The 22,788-nt window shown below is 44.5% G+C and overlaps 1 protein-coding gene across 1 annotated transcript in view; it reads left to right on the forward strand.

The window, feature by feature from the left end:
- Window positions 1-323: 323 nt before the first annotated feature.
- Window positions 324-22,788, forward strand: part of shank1 (SH3 and multiple ankyrin repeat domains 1) — an 88,799-nt gene continuing 66,334 nt past the window's right edge. Inside the window, 10 exon segments of the mRNA XM_061224038.1 lie at window positions 324-372; window positions 375-401; window positions 404-685; window positions 688-794; window positions 14,923-15,126; window positions 15,897-15,968; window positions 16,799-16,907; window positions 18,249-18,403; window positions 20,235-20,402; window positions 22,554-22,670. Coding sequence (XP_061080022.1) covers window positions 324-372; window positions 375-401; window positions 404-685; window positions 688-794; window positions 14,923-15,126; window positions 15,897-15,968; window positions 16,799-16,907; window positions 18,249-18,403; window positions 20,235-20,402; window positions 22,554-22,670 — 1,290 coding nt within the window.

Raw genomic sequence — 22,788 nt, forward strand, 5'->3', positions numbered from 1 at the left:
TCTCTCCTCCTCTCTTCTCTCCTTTCCACTCTCTCTCCCTTCTCCCCTCTCTCCTCCTCTCTTCTCTCCTTTCCACTCCCTCTCCCTTCTCCCCTCTCTCCTCCTCTCTTCTCTCCTTTCCACTCTCTCTCCCTTCTCTCCTCTCTCCTCCTCTCTTCTCTCCTTTCCACTCTCTCTCCCTTCTCCCCTCTCTCCTCCTCTCTTCTCTCCTTTCCACTTCCACTCTCTCTCCCTTCTCCCCTCTCTCCTCCTCTCTTCTCTCCGTTCCTTCAGTGAGCCTCTGAGGACGATGCTCTGCCGATGGTGCCCCCCGCCGTGTCGCCATGACGATGCCGCTCAGCCCCCTCTCCAGTGACGAGGAGCAGCGAAGGATGCTGGGAACAGTCAACACCTTTACCCAGGGCAGAAGACGAGGAGGAGGAGGAGGAGGAGGAGGAAGATGAGCCTGAGGAGGAGGGAGAGGAGGAGGAGAACGGGGAGCTGGAGGGGGAGGAGGGGGAGGAAGAGGAGGAGGAGGGAAGCGGCCTATCGCGCAGAGGCAGGCCTGAAGGGGCCGCGGCAGACGGGAAACGCCATTGGGCGACAGGTCGGGAGCGAACGCCGCGCCCCGGCAACCTGGGCCACACCCCCAACCCCTACGCGTCCAATCCCGCGTCTGCCCACCAGCAGCCGGCCAATCAGCAGCAGCCCAGAGGCGTCTGAGGGAGCGCAGCTCCAGCATGGCCCCGCCCCCGGAGGACATGCAGATCTCCATGATGATATTCCGCATCGGGATCCCGGACATCAAACAGACGGTGAGTCACGTTCGGCCTCTCCTCCTGACTTCACGCCTGCGCTTCCTGTCGACCCCGCCCATCATGACAGCGCATTACGCCCAAGGGCCCAGCTTTCCGCCTATCGTTTTCGCCCACTGATATATCCACCCCTAGTCATGCCGATAGTTTCACTCAAATAGCCCATTTTCCCATTGGACTCCATTCATGTTTGACAGTAAACTCAAAATATGTCCGCTCGTATGCTAATGTTCAATCAACGCTACTTTTTTATATATATTTTTTCATTATTTTGTCTGATTTGTTTCCTTAGCGCACAGACCACGGTAGATTTTTTTATTTCCCAAGAAATGCTCTGACGTAAAATACTCGTTTGCCGACGGCACACACGTAAAATAAAATAGAAATTCATAAAAATGTATGACGTAAATGACTTTTTTAATTGGTTCGGCACGGAATCTCCTCTGCGTTTTCCTCGTTGCGCATGTGACCAAGGACACAAATGAGCATGTGCAGTGAGGGAAACTATCACACTTCCTGGTGCCCTGCGTGGCAGAATCTTTATTCTGGTTAGGTTTTTATTGGCGTTGCTGTCTCTTGATATGATATACTCTATGATTAGATTGTGCGTATTGGGCTTAAACATAGGCAGATACTTTATGGGGATAAGATTTCAAACATAGCACCAGGAGCAGATTAAGAAGAGGCAGTGTTCTCTAAACGGCAATGATTCATCAGGACAGCATAGCCGTTCATAGCGACCTGGACTACTCGTGAGTATGAATTCTCACGGTGGAGGCCAAATTAAAAAGGATGCTGCCTCCCAAAATATGGATTTTATATCTTTAAGCCCCCAACTACCTGATTAGCGCTGATGAATAACAGTTTGTGACACAGCGTTCACCAGCAGTAAACCTGTTTGATTATTCATGTGTTATTCATTCTTCTTACACTGCCTCACTAATAACCATGGCAACCCCCAACCAGAGCAATATGAAATGTATGTAATTTTTTTTCTCCATTTTTGTTAATTATTTATACGCTTTCTAGCGCCAATATGTAATATTCTCATTTTTGTAGCTGTTTGTTGTTGTTGTTTGGGCATTGGTAAGTGATAATTACAGCGTAATTGCACACTGCAAATCAGATGTACCCCCTCAAATATCAACAGTGTCGACTGTGTTGCGATGCAATTCAGTACGCACCAAAAAATACAGGAACTGTGCCTCCCATATCAGGACTAGCCCTACTTGACGTGACAGTAGCACGAATGAAAATGAATGGCGGATAAGCAACATAATCAGAAAATTTAAACTTTCCATATACACATACCCAAAACTAGTTTGAACATAGGCTAATAAACTTGCTCACGCAGTTGACTTTCATTCTAGTTCCTGCAAAAGCGAACGTTACTGGGCTCATGTATTCACCCTACCAGCAGCAATATGCAGATGAAGTTATTTATCTAAACTCAAGCCTGATTAGATCCGCTTCTACAACTAGCTAGTGCTTGGTATTGTTTGAAGATAGCTAGCTATGCAGTACATAAGTAATACGTGCTACTAAAAGATAATGTGTTAATGTTCATTAATGTCTGCGTCAGTCTGTATGTATTCTTCTCTTCTTTAAAACTCCTTGAACAACCAAAACAATATCCAATTTTAATTCTTGTTCCATTACGCCAAAGATCTCTTGATGTTTCGGCGGATATTGATTGGAAGAGGAACAGAAAATGTACATAGTGTTGATGGACATACAGTACACACCCACTGGTACACGATGAGGTGAAATCCAATCATTTCCAAGGAACTTCGGTGGGAAAATACACCACTATTACAATTTTAATTATATATTTTCAGACTTGTTCGTATGGTTATGAAGAATTGTCTAAATTGAGGAAAAAGTGAACTTGTGCTTGTGCTGAAGTGCACTGGAATGAATTGAGTATGGTGACAGACAAGTACAGGTACTAAAATGCCAATGAAGTCACTAGGTAAGGTTTAGGACCACTATTTTTATTAAATGGGCTTCTCTTGACCACAGGAGAATTTGCGGTCAACTGAGTCACTGTTGTTCATCTATATTTACTTTTGCTTAAAAATAACATTTTTAGGGAATAATGGTACTACTGTTCCAACTCGCCGTTGCCCTTTGCCTTTGCCCTGGGCCAAACTTGACCAAGACTATAGAAGAGCTCTTTCCAATAGGAGCAAACATGAATATGTTAGGAGGTTCGAACTCAGCTAAAGAATACCTAAAATGTTTTTTACTTCTGCTTCTAACAACAGAGCCATTATTTGCCAACAAATAATTGTTAAATCTAGGCTGTAGTAATCTCCACCTTCAAGCTAAATATTTTCCATGTAATAAAAGCAAATCGCATCGTGTTGGCTTCCACTTGAAACTGGAACTGCTTGTAAAACTGTATATTCAGACTTCAACAACCATTATCTATATAGACATTAACACTTTAAATCAATGATTTCATTTAAATGTCACAGATTGCATTCAAATGTGAAACTTTTTGGAATCCTTTTTGAACACGATGGGCTTCTTGGGACCCCAAAATAATTCTGGTTTCCCCAGAAAGTAATAAAACCACCAAGAGAAAACCCCAGGACCTACAAAATATAGAGGGAGATGACATTGAATCGCCCCAAGGATGTCTCTTTTTAAGTTTTCCTTTGATGGTGAGGCTGTGTGTAAAAGGGGGAAAGTGTGGCTATGTGTGTAAAAGGGAAAGTGAGGCTATGTGTGTAAAAGGGGGAGAGTGAGGCTGTGTGTGTAAAAGGGGGAGAGTGAGGCTGTGTGTGTAAAAGGGGGAGAGTGAGGCTATGTGTGTAAAAGGGAAAGTGTGGCTATGTGTGTAAAAGGGGGAGAGTGAGGCTATGTGTGTAAAAGGGGGAGAATGAGGCTATGTGTGTAAAAGGGGGAGAGTGAGGCTATGTGTGTAAAATGGAAAGTGTGGCTATGTGTGTAAAAGGGAAGGTGTGGCTATGTGTGTAAAAGGGGGAGAGTGAGGCTGTGTGTGTAAAAGGGAAAGTGTGGCTATGTGTGTAAAAGGGAGAGTGTGGCTATGTGTGTAAAAGGGAAAGTGTGGCTATGTGTGTAAAAGGGTGAGAGTGAGGCTATGTGTGTAAAAGGGGGAGAGTGAGGCTATGTGTGTAAAAGGGAAAGTGTGGTTATGTGTGTAAAAGGGAAAGTGTGGCTATGTGTGTAAAAGGGGGAGAGTGAGGCTATGTGTGTAAAAGGGGGAGAGTGAGGCTATGTGTGTAAAAGGGGGAGAGTGAGGCTATGTGTGTAAAAGGGGGAGAGTGAGGCTATGTGTGTAAAAGGGGGAGAGTGTGGCTATGTGTGTAAAAGGGGGAGAGTGAGGCTATGGGTGTGAAATTGAGGCTCTCTCTCCGTTATAACCCAGAAGGGACAGCGGGGTGAAGAAGGGATGGGAGGGGAGGAGTAACGTAGTCAGAGAAAGAGGGAGAGAGAGAGGGAGAGAGGGATGGAGGGAGAGAGAGGTAGTCAGAGAAAGAGGGAGAGAGAGAGGGAGTGAGGGATGGAGAGAGAGAGAGGTAGTCAGAGAAAGAGGGAGAGAGAGAGGGAGTGAGGGATGGAGGGAGAGAGAGGTAGTCAGAGAAAGAGGGAGAGAGAGGGAGTGAGGGATGGAGGGAGAGAGGTAGTCAGAGAAAGAGGGAGAGAGAGGAAGTGAGGGATGGAGGGAGAGAGAGGTAGTCAGAGAAAGTGGGAGAAAGAGAGGGAGTGAGGGATGGAGGGAGAGAAAGGTAGTCAGAGAAAGGCTGTGGCAGTGGAGAGGGGGGTCAAAAGGAAGCTTTGTCCCAGCAGACCTCATTAAAGGGCTTTCTTTCCCTTGGAGCTCTACCCTGCGGAAAACGGCAGGAGGGATAGAGGTATGAGAGAGGGAGGGAGGGATGGAGGGAGACAAGATGAGAGAGATATACAGGGAGAGAGAGGTGGGGACTGCAAGAGAGAGGGTGGCATGGAGAGAGAGAGGGATGGAGGGAGGGATAGATGAAGAGAGGGATAGAGAGGGAGGGAGGGATGGAGGGGGCGGGAGAGAGGAAGGGATGGAGGGAGAGAGTGGGAGGGAGAAATGGAGAGAGAGAGGGAGGGATGGAGGGAGAGAGAGAGGGGTAGAGAAAGAGGGAGAGAAGGAGAGAGAGAGAATGAGATGGAGAGAGAGTGAAAGGCAGTGATGGAGAGAGAGTGGGAGGGAAGGATGGAGGGATAGAGAGAGGGATAGAGAGAGAGGGAGGGAGGGATGAGAGAGAGTGCGGGGGGGAGCTCTCTCAAGCTCGGGCGCTGAGCGAGAATGGGGAGCAGTCTCCCAGCATGCACTGCATCACTGCCCCTCCTTCGCCTGTTTTTTATCAATGGATGCACTTTGGCAAACGTATGCGGTGCTTATGCCATTATGAGCCCTGCTGAGTACGTGCAGGAGGGAAATGAGAGAGAGGAGGGGGAGGGAGAGAGGGAGGGGGGAGGGAGAGAAGGAGGGAAGGATGAGGGAGAGAGAGAGTAGGAAGGGAAATAAGAGAGGGAGAGAGTGGGAGTGTGCAGGCTCCTGCAGTGAACAGCACAGCTAATCTCAAGATTGCTCTCTCTCTGTCTCTCTCGCTCTCTTTCTCTCTTGCTCTCTGTTCATGCTTGTGATGTTTCTTGAAACATATCCAGACCTGACAGTATCTTCCCCCGGTCAAATAGTATCTGTTTTAAATTGAAAATGTCATTCGTACACTATATTTCAGTAAGAATTATACATTTTACTGAATTCCACTGATTTCTACTGCATTGTTACAGAACCAGCCCCGATGTTCATTCAGACAATGTGTGGTGTGTCTGCGTGTGTCTGCGTGAGTGTGTGTATGTGTCTGCCTGTGTGTGTGTGTATGAGTAAGTATATGTGTGTGTGTGTGTGTGTATGAGTAAGTATGTGTGTGTGTGTGTATGAGTAAGTATGTGTGTGTGTGTGTGTGTGTGTATGAGTAAGTATGTGTGTGTGTGTGTGTGCAGTATGTTTGTGTTATGCTTGTGTGTGTGTCTCCTCTACCTTACACTCTCCTTCTCCTTCTTCTGATTCTGTTCTTTTCCTGATCTCTTCTCATCTCTATGCCGTCTCCTCCCACCTGTCTTTCTCATTTTCATATGTTCACATAAACTCTCTCTCATACACACACACACACACACACACTCATGCACACACCCTCACACACACACATGCACACACACACATAATCATTCACACACCCTTACACACACACACACGCACTCACACACCCTCACACACACACTCTCACACACAAGCATGAACTCACACACACAAACATGCGCACACACCCTCACACACACAGTCACACTCACACAATCATGCACGCACACACACACATACGCACATGAACATGCGCACACACATGGTCTCAGACACACACACACGCACACACAATCGTTCTGCCTGAGATGTTTCTATGGCAACCAGCAGCTTGCTCCATTAATGAACTGGTTGTCATGACAATAGGATAGGCTGTGCACACACTGAGAAGGTGATCCTGCACTGAGAGAGCGAGAGAGAGAGAGAGTCATTGACACTGCACTGAGAGAGCGAGAGAGAGAGAGGGAGAGAGAGTCATTGACACTGCACAGAGAGAGCGAGAGAGAGAGAGCGAGAGAGAGAGCGAGAGAGACATTAACACCGCACAGAGAGAGAGAGAGAGAGAGAGACAGTAACACTGCACTGAGAGGGAGAGAGAGTCATTAACTCTGCACTGAGAGAGAGAGCGAGAGAGAGACATTAACACTGCACAGAGAGAGAGAGAGACAGTAACACTACACTGAGAGGGAGAGAGTCATTAACACTGCACTGAGAGAGCAAGAGAGAGAGAGAGAGGGAGAGAGAGTCATTAACACTGTCCTGAGAGAGCAAGAGAGAGAGAGGGAGAGAGAGAGAGAGGGAGAAAGAGAGAGAGAGAGAGGGAGAGAGAGTCATTAACACTGTCCTGAGAGAGATAGAGAGAGTGAGAAACGAACACTGCACTGTGAGAGACTGTGCACAGCACTGACACAGAGAGAGTGGGTGAATGTGTGGACATGAGGCAGCATGTAGCCTAGTGGCTGAGGTGCATGACTGGGACCCTGATGGTTGTCCTGTGTAGCCACGATAAGATGGACAGCTGTTGGTCCCCTGAGCAAGGCCCTTATCCCCACATGGCTCCTCTGCTTAGCCTAACCAACTGTAATTTGCTTTGGATAAAAGCGGCAGCTAAATAACTGTTATGTAATGTATATGCATGCATTTGCTGTTTTTTGAGGGTATTTGTTCTACTTATAATAATGAAAGCAAGCAACATTGTAAGGAATTAGTGATACAACATGCTACTTCAGATAAGTAATGATATCTTACTAAAGACTCCGAGACCAAATGTCCTGGAGATGGTATGGACATTATATCGTAACTTTTTATCACACTAACTTTCATTCATTTTAAAATACAGGTTTTTCCGTAAATTAGATTTTAATATTTTAATCACTCATAACGCTGTTACCTTTCATTTTGGTGTGAACATAATCCAGAATTATTGGCAGCTTTGATAAGAATGAATAAAAAAGGCTGCATATAATAAACAACACAGAAAATAATCTATATGTTACTTTCAGACATATGGGAAAACAGTATAATTTTATTTCAATGCATTTTATTTCAATGCATTTAAATTTAATTTATTCTCATGCATTAATGTTTTCTATTGAGTAAACTTCTTTTTCTGAAAACCATAGGTGTCAAAATTATTGGCACCCATAACAATTTGTGTAAATAAAATCAAAGTTGAGTTGGCAAATAATATTTTACTTTATTTTTTAGTTTAAAGGAACTATATTGTCTCATTCCATCACTCCCTTTTTCATTAGAGTATAAAAATGAGCCGAGGAACTGTCAATTTAGAAGGGACAGATGGTAATTGAACTTCACGAGCCTGGTAATGGGTACAAAAAAAAATACCACTTAGCACTGTAAGGGCAATAATAAAAATCTTAAAACATATGGAGTGCACAACCAATAATTCAAACAGTTTTTTGGGGACATAATTAATGTGAAAATGTGATGTGAAAAATGTAAGACTTCCATTGTCCACTTCCATTCCATTGAATCATTAATAAAGCAGACTACTTTACACATTTTGAAAAAGAAAGTTTCTAAAGTTTTTAGTTTACAGTATTTTTGTTCATATTTATCAAGGGTGTCGATAATTCTGGACCTCACTGTATATGTAAAAGATATAGCTGGTGAAGACGTACAGTACAGTTCAGTCCAAGTACAAGTATTTGGACAGTGACACATTTTTTGGTTGTTTTTGCTCTGTACTCCACAAACAAAGAGTTTAAATAAAACAATCACTGTGTGGTTAATGTGCAGATATTTGGCATTCATTTGAGAGGGTTTACATCCACATTAGGTGAACCAATGAATAACATACACTCACCGAGCACTTTATTAGATATTTATTAGATTTTATTTTTTATTTTTTAGACTTCTACTACTGTAGCCTATCCACTTAGAGTTATGATGCGTTGTGTGTTCAGAGATGCTCTTCTGCATACCACTGTTGTAATGTGTGGTTATTTACGTTACTGTCACCTTCCTGTCAGCTTTGACCAGTCTGGCCATTCTCCTCTGACCTCTCTCATTAACAAGGCGTTAATGTCTGTTGAACTACTGTCACTGCATTTTTTTCAACTCTAGAGACTAGTGTGTGTTAAAATCCCAGGATATCACAGCGGTCTCTGAGATACTCAAACCACCCTTGTCTGCCACCAACAATCATTCCACAGTCAAAGTCACTTAGATCACATTTTTTCCCCATTCTGATGGTTGATGTCACCATTAACTGAAGCTCCTGACCTGTATCTGCATGATTGTATGCATTGCACTGCTGCCACACAATTGGCTGATTAGACGATCGCATGGATAAGTAGGTGTAATAAAGTAAGTTCCTAATAAAGTGCTCGGTGAGTGTATAGAGACAGCGACGCCAATAGAAACCAGCGGAGAAAGATTCCGCCACACAGGGCAGCACATTCACGCACTACTTGTGCTCGTGTGTTGTTGGTCACATGCAGAGTCACATGCACAACGCAGAGTCAATTACACTCCGCCTTGGATGAACCAATGATAAATGCTAGAACAGTCGCCAAACGAGGGCGTTCTAGCAAATTTGTAGCAGATCTCTTCAGGTGTTTAATGTACGTTTTTTGCAAACTGCAACCTGGCCATTCTATTCTTGAGGCTTGCCATGTGCTTGCATCTTGCGGTGAACCTACTGAGGTTATGCTGGCTTAGACTTCTCTTGATGGTCGTCTTTGACACATCTACGTCTACATCCTGGAGAACATTCCTGATCTGCTGAACAGTTAAAAAAGGGATTTTTCTTTATCATTCAAAGGATTCTTCTGTCATCCACTCCACTGGTTGTTTGCCATTGCTGGGCTCACCAGTGCATTCTTGCTTCATAACAAAACAGTTCTTTTTGAAACAACAAATTGTTTGGCTATGTCTGAGGTTGATTTATTATGTTTTTTCAGCCTAATGATGGCCTGCTTTACTGGCATTGACATTTCTTTGGTCCGTGTTGAGAGGCAACAACAAGAGTCTCTGAATCTAGATGGCAGTCCTAGAATGAACTAACAATGAAACCTGATACCTGCCCAAGAAACATTTGCCCAAGAAACAGCCAATTGTCCAATTACATTTGGTCCCCTAAAATTGTTGGGACTATGTAACGGCTGTTAGTCCTACACCCAATGTTGATGTAAAAACCCTCAAATTAAAGCTGGACGTCTGCACTTCATCATTGACCAGTGTTTTATTTCAACTGTTTCTTTGTTGGAATACAGAGCGAAAACAAGAACATAATTTGCTGTCAAAATACTTACGGACTGCACTGTATAACAACATTATATAATATTTACAGTGCTAATGATGACAGTGCTAATGTTGGCTGTGCTAATGTTGACAGTGCTAATGTTGACAGTGTTAATGTTGACTGCTAATATTGGCTGTGGTAATGTTAGCAGTACTAATGTTGGTAGTGCTAATGTTGACTGTGCTAATGTTGGCTCTGCACTGTATAACAACATTATATAATATTTACAGTGCTAATGATGACAGTGCTAATGTTGGCTGTGTTAATGTTGACTGCTAATGTTGACTGCTAATGTTGACAGTGCTAACGTTGACAGTGTTAATGTTGGCTGTGCTAATGTTAGCAGTGCTAATGTTGGCGGTGCTAATGTTGACAGTGCTAATGTTGGTTGCTGATGTTGGCTGTGCTAATTTTGGCTGCTAATGTTGACAGTGCTAACGTTGACAGTGTTAATGTTGGCTGTGCTAATGTTAGCAGTGCTAATGTTGGCAGTGCTAATGTTGACAGTGCTAATGTTGGTTGCTGATGTTGGCTGTGCTAATTTTGGCTGCTAATGTTGACAGTGCTAACGTTGACAGTGTTAATGTTGGCTGTGCTAATGTTAGCAGTGCTAATGTTAGCAGTGCTAATGTAGGCAGTGCTAATGTTGACAGTGTTAATGTTGGTTGCTGATGTTGGCTGTGCTAATGTTGGTTGCTGATGTTGGCTGTGCTAATGTTGACAGTGTTAATATTAGCCGTACTCAGGGGTTTTGCGGTGTGGCGTAACCCAGGGTCTGTCACCAGTGTTTTCCTCCATCAGCTGCACACACAGCGTGGCGTCCTCATGGCTACATGATGCAATGACTGCGCATCTTAGCTCCTGTGTTTTGTGTTTGTTTGGCTTGGGGGGTGGGGGGCTTAAGGCTTTTCTTTGCAATTTAAAGGATTACCTCACCAAGTTTGATGCCAGTGTGAAGGTGTGCTGCCTACATGCTCAGCTTGCGTGTCTCAATGAATGATTTTCTAGATTTTTTTTATCTCTCCTCATTTTAATATAATTCATTTGTCTGAAGAATTGGGCAGCTTCATGTTTGAAATTAGAAGAGGAAAAATCTGGGGATAAAACTTTTGTTGAAAGATTACATTTGATACATTGTTTTTGCATTGGGCAGACACATAATCTATATGAATATGATAGTGGCCTCCATAATATAGGGGACAAAGGCCCATCATTTATTTATTTGCCTCTGTACTACAAAAAATTTTGCTTTCACCATTTAGAATTACAGTACAGCAGTATTTATACATAGTCCCCCTATTTCAGGGCATCATAATGTTTGGGACACAGCGATGCTATATCAATGAAAGTAGTCATGTTTAGTATTTTGTTGCATATCCTTGGCATGCAATGACTGCTTGAAATCTGAGATTTATGGACATCACCAGTTGCTGGGTGTCTTCTCTGGTAATGCTCTGCCAGGCCTGTATCTTAAGCTCATGCTTGTTACCGGGGCCTTTAAGTTTTCTCTTCAGAATATGAAAGGCTTGCTTAACTATCAGCCAATGTGTTTTGAGGCATTCGCTTGAACTTGAGCAGATAGGATGTGTCTATACACCATCAGCAGTTATATCATCAATGAAGATAAATGAGCCAATACCCACCACCGTATTTCACAGATGCTATGCTTTGGATCTTCAGCAGTTCCTTCTCTCCTCCATAGTTTGCTCTTGCCATCACTCTGATATAAGTTAATTTTTGTCTCATCTGTCCACAATACCTTTTTCCAGAACTGTGGTTGCTGCTTTGAAGGTACAATAGGTCATTTCGGACTTCTAACAGTCAAGAGAGGAATAGCAGTTACAAATACACGCTCAAACCACAGCACTGTTTCTCTCTCCCCATTCTCTGTAAACACGCTGACATTGAAACTCCGTTGGCTGTGGTAACCAATTTTCAACCACTGAGCTTGAATTATTGTACAGCTATATGATGTTTTGGTACAGCGTGCCGGCCCATCAACTGCATATTTTGAGACCAGAACTTAAGGACTTTAAACACAGGCAGAGGGTGAGTCAACATGTCATTGAGCCTTTTTCATTGATAGGAAGGCATTTAAAATGGTCTTGTAACAATGGTTTAACACAAAAATCTTACCTATTGTACCTTTAAGTACTTCTTTGTGAAATGTAACCTGACCATCTTGTTTTTGCAGCTAATCAGTGGTTTTTTATCTTGCAGTGTAGCCTCTGTATTTCTGTTCATGAAGCCTTCTTCATTGATAAATTTACACCTGACTCCCGATGTGATCTGACCGACATGTGTTTGGGAATTGTTCTTTATTATGGAGAGAATTCTTCTGTCATCAGCTGTGGAGGTCATCCTTGGCCTGAAGTCATTCACCAGTGCTCTCCTTCTTCTTAATTATGTTCCAAACAGTTGATTTTCATCAGCATAAGGTTTGGCCAATGTCTGTAACCATTTTATTTATTGTTTCTCAGTCTCATAATGGCTTCTTTGACTTTCATTGGGCACAACTTTTGTCGTCATGTTGATGAACAGCAATAATAGTTTCCAAAGGTGATCGAAAGACTTGAGGAAAGACAAGGTGCTGAGAGCTCTCTTATACCTGCTTTAAGGAGGCAGTTATAAACACACATGAGCAATTAAAAATCCATGTGTTCCAATCATCATGCTGCCCTGAAATGGGAGGACTATATATAAACACTGCTGTAATTTCTACATGGTGAAATCAAACTTTAAAAAAATACCCTTTAATAAAAATCTGTGCACTTTAACCACATGTTAATTGTGCGATTCCAAATCTAAAATTGAGGCAAATCAAGAAATAATGTGTTTTTGTCCCAAACATTATGGAGGGCACTGAATAAAAACAATATAAAAAGAAGCCTGTCTCATGGAACAGTTGCCTAATAGCACAGCCACGTGATCATGTTTTATGTATTTAAATACAGTGAGGTGCTAAAATTTTGGCACGCCTGGTTTAAATGTCTGTTACAATGAATCTGTATGTGATTGAACGCAAACCTGAACTCTAAATTAAACATGCACATTTTTAAGCAAGACTGCTTTTTATTTAATTCTTTTTACTGTTTATAAATTATATTTAAATAGAAATAGGAAAAGGGCCCTGTGCAAAGTTTGGGAACCCTTTTATTCTTTGTTACTTTTTAAAAAGATGATTACCAAGGCCCAGACCCAGGTGATTTACTCGTTAGGGCTTCAAGGAGTCAGGTGAGTATAATTCTAGGGCTGAACTTTTTATTCTGAATTAACTCCATGCCTTCTTAAGTATCCAACTGCATTGGCTGTTCTGTCTTGTGTTAACAGTTGTTCAATGATTTAATTGAATGATGGTTCATTTCCACCAAGAAGGAGAAAGCTACAAAAAACTCTCTCAATGTTTCAAACTTCCTATTTCCACTGTCAGAAACATTATTAGAAAATGGAAGATCAATGGATCAGTTGAAGTCAAGGCAAGGTCTGGAAGACCAAGAAAGATTTCAGATAGAATGGCCCGAGACCTGGTGAGAAATGCTCAGAAGAACCCACACATCACTGCAAAAAAGAGTAGCTGGCACAGGTCTAGCTGTTCACAGGACAATAATACAACATACTTTAAACAACAAAGACCTACATGGCAGAGTTGCCAGAAAGAACGACCTCAACACAAAATTAAGTGTCTGAAGTATGCAAAAGAAAGCACTGAGAAGCCTGAAGCCATTTGGAACAAAGTGCTTTGGACTGCCAAAACCAAAATGCAACTTTTAGGTTAGGTATTCCAGCTGGACAATGATCCAAAGCATCCCTCGAAATCAACCATGAAGTACCTCCAGGAAAGATGGATGAAGGTTTTAGAATGGTCACCACGGTCCCCAGACTTGAATAGTATTGAAAATATTGGTAGAGATCTCAAACATGCTGTACATGGAAGGAGGCTGAAGAATATGTCTGAGCTAGAGGAGTTCTGCCAAGAAGAATTGGGAAAAATTCCAAAAGTGAGAATTGATAGACTCTTAGCTGGCTAGAAGAAGCGTTTACAAGCTGTTATATTTGCCGGAAGAGGAGTTACAAAGTACTAACTGACAGCGTTCCCAAACTTTTGCACAGGGCCTTTTTCCTTTTTTTTATCATTTTGAAACTAAAAAGTAAAAGTAAAAAGTAATCTTGCTTTAAAATTTGAAGAAATGTGTCATATTTAACTTTGTACCATTTAGAGGTCAGATTCGCTTCTGTTCACTTAGATATTAATTGTAAAAGGCTTTTTGACAAGGGGCGCCCACATTTTTGCATACCACTGTAATGTGCTTTCAACTGTTTTTCAGGCTCAAGGACTGATAAGACAATATCTCCCCCTAGTGTTCCAGAGGCTGTATTTATACTGAACAAGACAATACAGAGTGCTGTTCAGAGTACTGTGGAGACACAGGAAGTACAGACACACTCACAATACAGACATAAACAGTACAGGCACTCACACAATACCGACATAAACAGTACAGACACTCAGACAGTACCGACATAAACAGTACAGACACTCACACAGTACAGACATAAACGGTACAGACACTCACACAGTACAGACATAAACAGTACAGACACTCACACAGTACAGACACAAATGGTACAGACACTCACACTGTACAGTACAGACACTCACACAGTACAGACACAAATGGTACAGACACTCACACTGTACAGTACAGACACTAAGAGTACAGACCCTTACAGTGCAGTCCAGATGCACAGACAGTGGCAGTTCTTTGTGTCACTGTGTTCTCTGTGTAACAGGCAGCAGCTTCACCTCAATTTAAAATGAAGTATTATGGCAGAAAGTCACTAGAGCGGGAGCTAACCAAGTTAGTTAAATAAGTTTCACCATCGAGGAAAAGAAAGGTTCGCTTTTTATTGTATTCAGTAGGGTAGAAACAATTCATATTGTACCCACACGCCTCTCCCTGTCCCTCTCCCTCTCCCTCTCCCTCTCCCTCTCCCTGTCCCTCTCCCTCTCCCTGTCCCTCTCCCTGTCCCTCTCCCTGTCCCTGTCCCTCTCTCAGAAGTGTCTCCGGTTTAACCCACACGCCTCTCCCTGTCCCTCTCCCTCTCCCTCTCCCTGTCCCTCTCCCTGTCCCTGTCCCTCTCTCAGAAGTGTCTCCGGTTTAACCCACATGTCCCTCTCCCTCTCACTGTCCCTCTCCCTGTCCCTGTCCCTCTCTCAGAAGTGTCTCCGGTTTAACCCGGATGCGACGGTGTGGCGGGCGAAGCAGCAGGTGCTGTGCTCTCTGACGGAGTCGCTGCGGGACGTGCTGAACTACGGCCTGTTCCAGCCCGCCACCGACGGCCACGACGCCAAGTTCCTGGAGGAGGAGCGGCTGCTGAGAGACTACCCACAATCCTTCGAGAAAGGGGTGCCCTATCTGGAGGTATGCTGCCGAACGCCCTGTCCACGGCCCCCTCTGACGTGGGTGTGTTATAATCCCGCTGCCTGCACTCGGCTTTAAAGACAAGCTGAAGGGGAAGTTTGCGCTAGCTCCCACAATATGGTAAATGGTAAATGGTTGGCATTCATATAGCAGATTTATCCAAAGCGCTGTACAATTGATGCTTCCCATTCATACACACACTCACACACCACTGGCCTGAGCCAGTGTCACCCCACGGTATGACGTTTATGTGAGTGAAACTTTTGAAGGGCGGGAAGTCAATTTGACGTCAAAGGGGGTTGTGCGCCGCCGTGTGAAATGGATATCGATGAGAGGGGGAACGGACAATCGACAGAAATTGGATCGACACACAACACGACGCAATAGCAGGGTACGCGATGCTGTGAAACCCTTGTTTTGCGTGGAAAAAAGACACAAGTATGACAAATATGACAATGTTTTGCAAAATATACTGCAAGACGTGTTAGTGTGATTATGAAGAACTGGCTACATTGAGGGGAAAAGTGCATTTTGATTTGAGCTTGTCTGGGCCGGTGACTCAGCTCACCTGGGCGGCTGGCCACTGACTCACTGCATGGGTGGGCGCAGGATGTAAAGTAAAAACCATAATTCATACTCACAGTATTTCATGGTAAATAATAAACAAAGGGGTTATTTCTTGACTGATTGGAACGTGGTGTTAATTTTCTCCCTGTGGTTTCTTGCTCTCTCATTCTTTCTCTCATTCTCCCATTCTCGTATCTTTGTAGTTTCGTTACAAGACTCGTGTGTACAAGCAGACGAACCTAGATGAAAAACAACTGGCGAAACTACATACAAAGGTATGGTGTGTGTGGGTGTGTGTGTGTGTGCGCGTGCATGTGCAAGTGAATGAGTGAATGTGTGCGCGGATGCGAGTGTGTGTGCTTTGTAAGTGTGAGATTGTGTTTGTGGAATGTGTGTGTGTGTTTGTGGAATGTGTGTGTGTGTGTGTGTTTGGTGCAAGTGTGTGCGAGTATGTGTCAATGTGTGTGCATATGTGCTTGTGTGTGTGCGAGTGTGTATGTAAGAGAGAGAGTGTGTATGCGGTGTGTGCATGTGCAAGTCTATGTGAGTGCATGTGTGTTTGCTGGAAGTGTGTGTATGTGTGCATGAGTGTGTATTCTGTAAGTGTGTATGTGCGTGTGCGTGAGTGTGAGTGTGTGTGTGCGTGTGTGAGTGTGAGTGTGTGTGTGTGTGTGTCTGAGTGTGTGAGTGTGTGTGTCTGTGTGTGTGAGTGTGTGTGTGTGTGAGTATGTGAGTGTGTGTGTGTGAGTGTGTGTGTGTCTGTGTGTGTGAATGTGTGTGAGTGTGTGTGCGTGTGAGTGTGAGTGTGTGAGTGTGTGTGTGTGTGTGTGAGTGTGTGAGTGAGTGTGTGAGTGTGTGTGTGTGTGCATGTGTGTGTGTGAGTGTGTGTGTGTGTGTGAGTGTGTGTGTGTGAGTGTGTGAGTGTGTGTGTGTGAGTGTGTGAGTGTGTGTGTGTGTGTGAGTGAGTGTGTGAGTGTGTGTGTGTGTGCATGTGTGTGTGTGTGTGTGTGTGTGAGTGTGTGTGTGTGTGTGTGTGTGCATGTGAGTGTGTGTGTGTATTGATATGTGATGTGCAGTTGTTCTCCCCCACATTGCTGCACCGTAGGCCAGTCTAAAGAAGTTTCTGGACTACACCCAAAGCAGCTCAGTGGAGAAGATGGCCAAGTTCTTGGATAAGGGGCTCGACCCAAACTACCATGACTCAGAGAACGGGGGTGAGGCTAACATTTTTTCTCATGTTGCATTTCTGACTTGCTCCTGCAAGAGCAAGATTTTGGGCTCTGTTTCAACTCTGGAGGCCCTCCCACTATAAATAACCCAAAACAACACTCCTTAGTTCCCCCGAAGAAAAGAACACAATTTTGCTGTATTGTTTTTGTATGGCAAAAGAAAATAACACAGCGTACCAAACTTCACCTTTCAAAAATGATAACTTATAAATGAAGAATCCGTTTGGGATTTCATACAACTTGCATATCTTCCAGTTTAGATCTGTCACAGTAATAATTCTTGTGCTTTTTTTTTTAAACCACGAGTAATGAAAAGAGAGGGCTAACTGATGTTTGTAGAAATTTCTATGAATAAAAGTACCATAGTCTAACCCACTAATGGCATATCCACAGGCCATGGCAGCTCAGAAGGACCCTTACTTATGGCGGCTTACACACAATTCCACAATACCTCCTGAGTCCCCGCGTTCTCAAACAAGGACATTACATTTCAGCTTCCTTCAGCTCTATTCAGTATTTCTATTAACATAACGGACATTCAAATTGAAATTAATTCTTTTGAAATATTTGCTCCTCTGTGGGTGATGCATAGGGTTGCCACAGTTCTCTTTTTTGAGCGACTGCCCATGACTGTTCTTTCCTGGGACACGAATTGTCCCGGTGTTTTCTACTTCTAAATGTCAGAGTTCCAAATAAAACTTCTACTGCTATTCTGTTTTTTCCTCTTTACGTTTAGACGTCCAATCCCGTGTCAGTAAAGAGGTAAAAATGAGTAAAACACAGACGATTGGCCTTATGCCTATACTTCTTTTTAATTGATAGCGGAAATATGAAAGCTTACCTTATCACCTAGCAACTGCTGCACGGGCTGTCAGTCTGGCGCGTGCATTCACTTCAACGACCCCACCGTGGGAAAGTTCAGCTAGCTACTAGCCTAGAGGTAATCACCTAATACTTCTGATTTAAAAAAATATATATTTTGTCGGTTTTAGAAAATGCATAGATGCCTTAATACCCTCAGAACCTACATTTTTTTATTTTTGTTTGAGCCTCCTTTTTGTGAATAAACGCACCCCTGAGTGCTTAAATCTTCAACGGTCTTGTGTCTCACTCTAAATTATATGCACATCTCCCTGATTCCCCCTCTGGTTTCCACAGAGTGCATCTATGTCAGGACAAATAGAGGTAAGAGAGGCAACAGGGAGTCCTACAAGTCTCCTGAGGTGGAGAGGGAGAGAACAATGTTTTACCCAATTGGAAGTTTGTCCTGTTGCTCAGTTTGGAGTTTGATTAACCCTGTTGCTTGCCTTCTCTCTTTCTGGACAGAGACCCCCTTGTCCCTGGCAGTGCAGTCCGAGCAGGGGGGAGGGGAGGGGATTAGGGTCCTGGTGATGGGGGGAGCGCACATCGACTTCCGGGCCAAGGACGGACTCACCCCCCTACACAAAGCTGTCCGTGCGCACAGCCACACTGCACTACTGGTGACTTATACTATACTCTTTTACTGCTCACACACTACCCACTCGGCACTGTGGTGACTACACTACCCACAGTGCTCTGTGGTGACTGTCTCAGCTGTTTTATACTACTCACACACTACCCACATTGCACTGTAGTGACTACACAACCCATAATGCACTGTGGAGGCTGTCTCAGCTGTCTTATAGATGAAATCACCATGACGTCACCACAGCAATAAACTTAGTTCCAGGTGGATAAGGTTGAGGAATGTGTATATCAGACAGTGTTCTCTGTGTCACTTAGCCACTGTACAAACAAGCAGATTTTAGCAAAGTAATCTAGCTAACTGTTTCTACACAACTCTGGTTCAGTTGATTTTTAAGTAAAGTCACTTCATTCCACAGATGAGTGGCCACCTGGAAGTATCTTAGCGACCTTTGTTTACAAACATTCTGATTTCATCGATACTACTCACACACTACCCACAAAGCACTATGGTGACTACAGTACCCACAATGCACTGTGGAGACCGTCTCAGCTTACACACTCTTGGCACATGCTGACTTGATAGCATAACACCGTTCCTGCAGATTTATGGGAAACACTTTCATGCCCCATTCCACCTCATCCAAAGAAAGTGCTCAATTGTACTGAGATCCGGAGACCGTGGAGGCCACTGAAGTAAACTTCAGTGGACCCAGCTTGAGACGATGCATGCTTTGTGGCATTGTGATAGGTGCATTATCCTGCTGGAAGTATCCATTGGAAAAGGGTAGTCTGTGGCCATAAAGGGGTGTACAATGGTTAAGTATGCTGCCACATTCAGAAGACACTCACTTGGTATTAAGGGACCTAATGTGTGCCAAGAAAACATTTCCCACACCATTACACCACCACCAGCAGCCTGCATTATTCACACAGGGTAGGGTGGATCCATGGATTCATGTTGTTTATGCCAAATTCCCGACCATCTGCATCTCAGCAGAAATCTTGATTCGTGAGACCAGGCAACATTTTTCCAATCAAATTTCAATCATCCAGTTTTGGTGATCAGTAGCCTTCATGTCTTTGGCTGACAGGAGTGGAACCCGACATGGTCTTCTGCTGATTCAAGGTCCAATGCATTGTGTGTTCAGAGATGCCCTTCAGCACACCACTGTGTTCTCTTTATTGCACAACTCTGTACAAATGCTAGACCCTCTAGTGTGTGAATGGTCCAGGAAGGCAGGTTTCTGAGATGGTGGAACCACCTTGTCTGGGACAAACATTCATGCCATGGTCAAGGCTGCTTAGATCTCACTTATTGTCTAAAGTTTGGTCGAAGAACAGTGAAACCGATTCACCATGCTCCATATCTTTTATTGCAGGCTCATGATTCGCTGTTTGGACAAGCATGAACAAGCCAAACGATATTCAAAACATATCCCTATTACCAGAATCTCACCACGTCCTCTCGCCCTCTGACAGATGGTCACCGTAGTAACACCCAGACATTCCTATTCCGTAGGTTCCTTGCTAAAGGCTTGTCCGCACCAAGAATGATAGCTATAAGGATAACTATACATACGTCGTTGTAAAAATCGTTTTGAACTCTAGTGGACGGCGGAGTCCAGACCGCAACTATAACGACAACAGCAGTGTGTTGAACCACATCGCTGGGACCCTTTTCAGAGCAATTTTTTCCAGATGCATGAAGACACAAATTTACAGCTAATTTACTGGCCGTCACATTCAAAATGGCGGATGACATAGCCGAGAGGCTATTTACAGAAGGTTATCGTTCATCAATGTGGATGCTCACATCATTAGTTGTTGGTGTGGATGGCCCTTAATCCCTGTTCTTTTCTGTAGACCCTGCTGTCTCTGGGAGCCTCTCCAGATTATAAAGATCGCCGGGGCCTGACCCCGCTGTACCACACTGTGCTGACAGGGGGCGACACCTCCTGCTGTGAGACTCTGCTGTACCACAGAGCCAAACTGGGAATGAGGGACGAGAACGGCTGGGACGAGACACACCAGGTACACACACACACACACCCACACACACACACACACACACATACACACACACTCACACACACACACACACTCACACACACACACACACACACTCACACACACACTCACTCACACACACACACACACACACACACACACACACACACACACTCACACACACACACTCTCACACACACACACACACACACACACACACACTCACTCATTCACACACACTCACACACACACACACTCACTCATTCACACACACACTCTCACACACACACACACACACACACACACTCATTCACACACACACTCTCACACACACACACACACACTCACTCATTCACACACACACTCACACACACACACTCACTCATTCACACGCACACTCACACACACACACACTCACTCATTCACACGCACACTCACACACACACACACACACTCACTCATTGACACACACACACACTCACACACACACACTCTCACACACACACACACACACACACTCACTCATTCACACACACTCACACACACACACACTCACTCATTCACACACACACTCTCACACACACACACACACTCATTCACACACACACTCTCACACACACACACACACACACATACTCACTCATTCACACACACACTCACACACACACACTCACTCATTCACACGCACACTCACACACACACACACTCACTCATTCACACGCACACTCACACACACACACACACACACTCACTCATTGACACACACACTCACACACACACACACTCACTCATTCACACACACACTCACACACACACACTCACTCATTCACACACACACACACACACACACACTCACCCATTCACACACACACACACTTACTCATTCACACACACACACACACACACACATTCACTCACTCACTCACACACACACACACTCACACACACACATACACACACAGACACTCACACACACACACAGACATACACACACACATACATGCTCACACACACGCACTCACACACACACACATGCTCGCAGGCGCACACAGGCTCACACACACACTCATACACAGACACCCTCACACTGTGTGTCCGTGTTTGCATGTGTGTGTCTATGTGTGTGTGTGTCTGTGCCTGTGTGTGTGTTTGCATTTCAATGTGCTGCATCTGTGTCCCAACATCGTCTGTGTCCCAACATTGTGCGTATGTCTGTCTGTCTGTCATTAATATATCATTCTGCGTGTCTCACTCCATAATTTCCTCCACCCTTCTCCCTGCACTTTCCATTGCCTTCTCTCCATCAGCGGTCCCTCTTTAATTGTCCTTCTTTCCCCCTCCCTTCCACTCTCTCTGTCTGCATTCCCTCCTTCTCTCGCCCTCTCATGTCCATCTGTCCATAGATACGGATAAAGCCGCAGTGTGAAGGCTGGGTGTGCACCCCTTCATCCCAGAACCTCATCATCCCTCCATTCTCCCCATGACTCACTGCTCCCCAGAGGGCAGTCCTGACTGAAGGTAAAGCCACCAATGAGCTGGCGGAACGCACCATTTCCTGTTTCCTCTTTCCTGTGTGCGCTGTTGTGTGTTGCCCATCACTGTCCACACTTGTGTTTTTCCTCCTGGGCTGTGTGTACATGTGTGTGTGTGTGTGTGTATGTGTATATGTGTGTGCACATGTGTGCAAAGGTGTAGCCACTGTTTGTCTGCAGGTTGCACACACACACACACACACACACACACACACACACACACAGGTTTCCTGCTCACAGTTCTTTCTCTCACTTACGCCCAAGTGTTAATTAACAGAGGTGTTACTGCTGGCAATGAGCCGAACACTGCACTAAACCCCTCTCTCCCTCTCCTCTCCCCTCTCTCTCTCTGTCCCCTCTCTCCCTCTCTCTCTCCCCTCTCTCTCTGTCCCCTCTCTCCCTCTCTCTCTCCCTCTCCGCTCTCTGTCTCTCCCCTCTCCCCTCCCTCTCCCCTCTCCCCCTCTCTCTGTCCCCTCTCTCCCTCTCCCTCTCCCCTCTCTCTCTCTCCCCTCTCTCCCTCCCTCTCCCCTCTCTCCCTCTCCATCATTTGCTTTTCCTCTTCTGCCCTTCTGCCCTTTGTTCTTCAACCTGTGGCCTTTGCTCCCCCGATTCCCCCTTTCCTGGGGGGTTCTGTCACTCTCAGGCCTGCCAACATGGCCACTCTCAGCATTTAGAGCACCTTCTCTTTTATGGGGCGGACTCAACTTCCCAGAATGCCTCAGGAAACACCGCCCTGCACATTTGTGCTCTGTACAATAAGGTAACGCCTGTCCACAGTCTAATAAATATCATCACCGGGACAGTTAGCAATGCATAAAATGCTAAAGATTCACAATTCACGCACCCTGGTTTCACACAGTACGTGAATTGAGATATGC

This window comes from Conger conger, chromosome 16 (assembly GCF_963514075.1).
Source record: "Conger conger chromosome 16, fConCon1.1, whole genome shotgun sequence".
Lineage (NCBI taxonomy): Eukaryota > Metazoa > Chordata > Actinopteri > Anguilliformes > Congridae > Conger > Conger conger.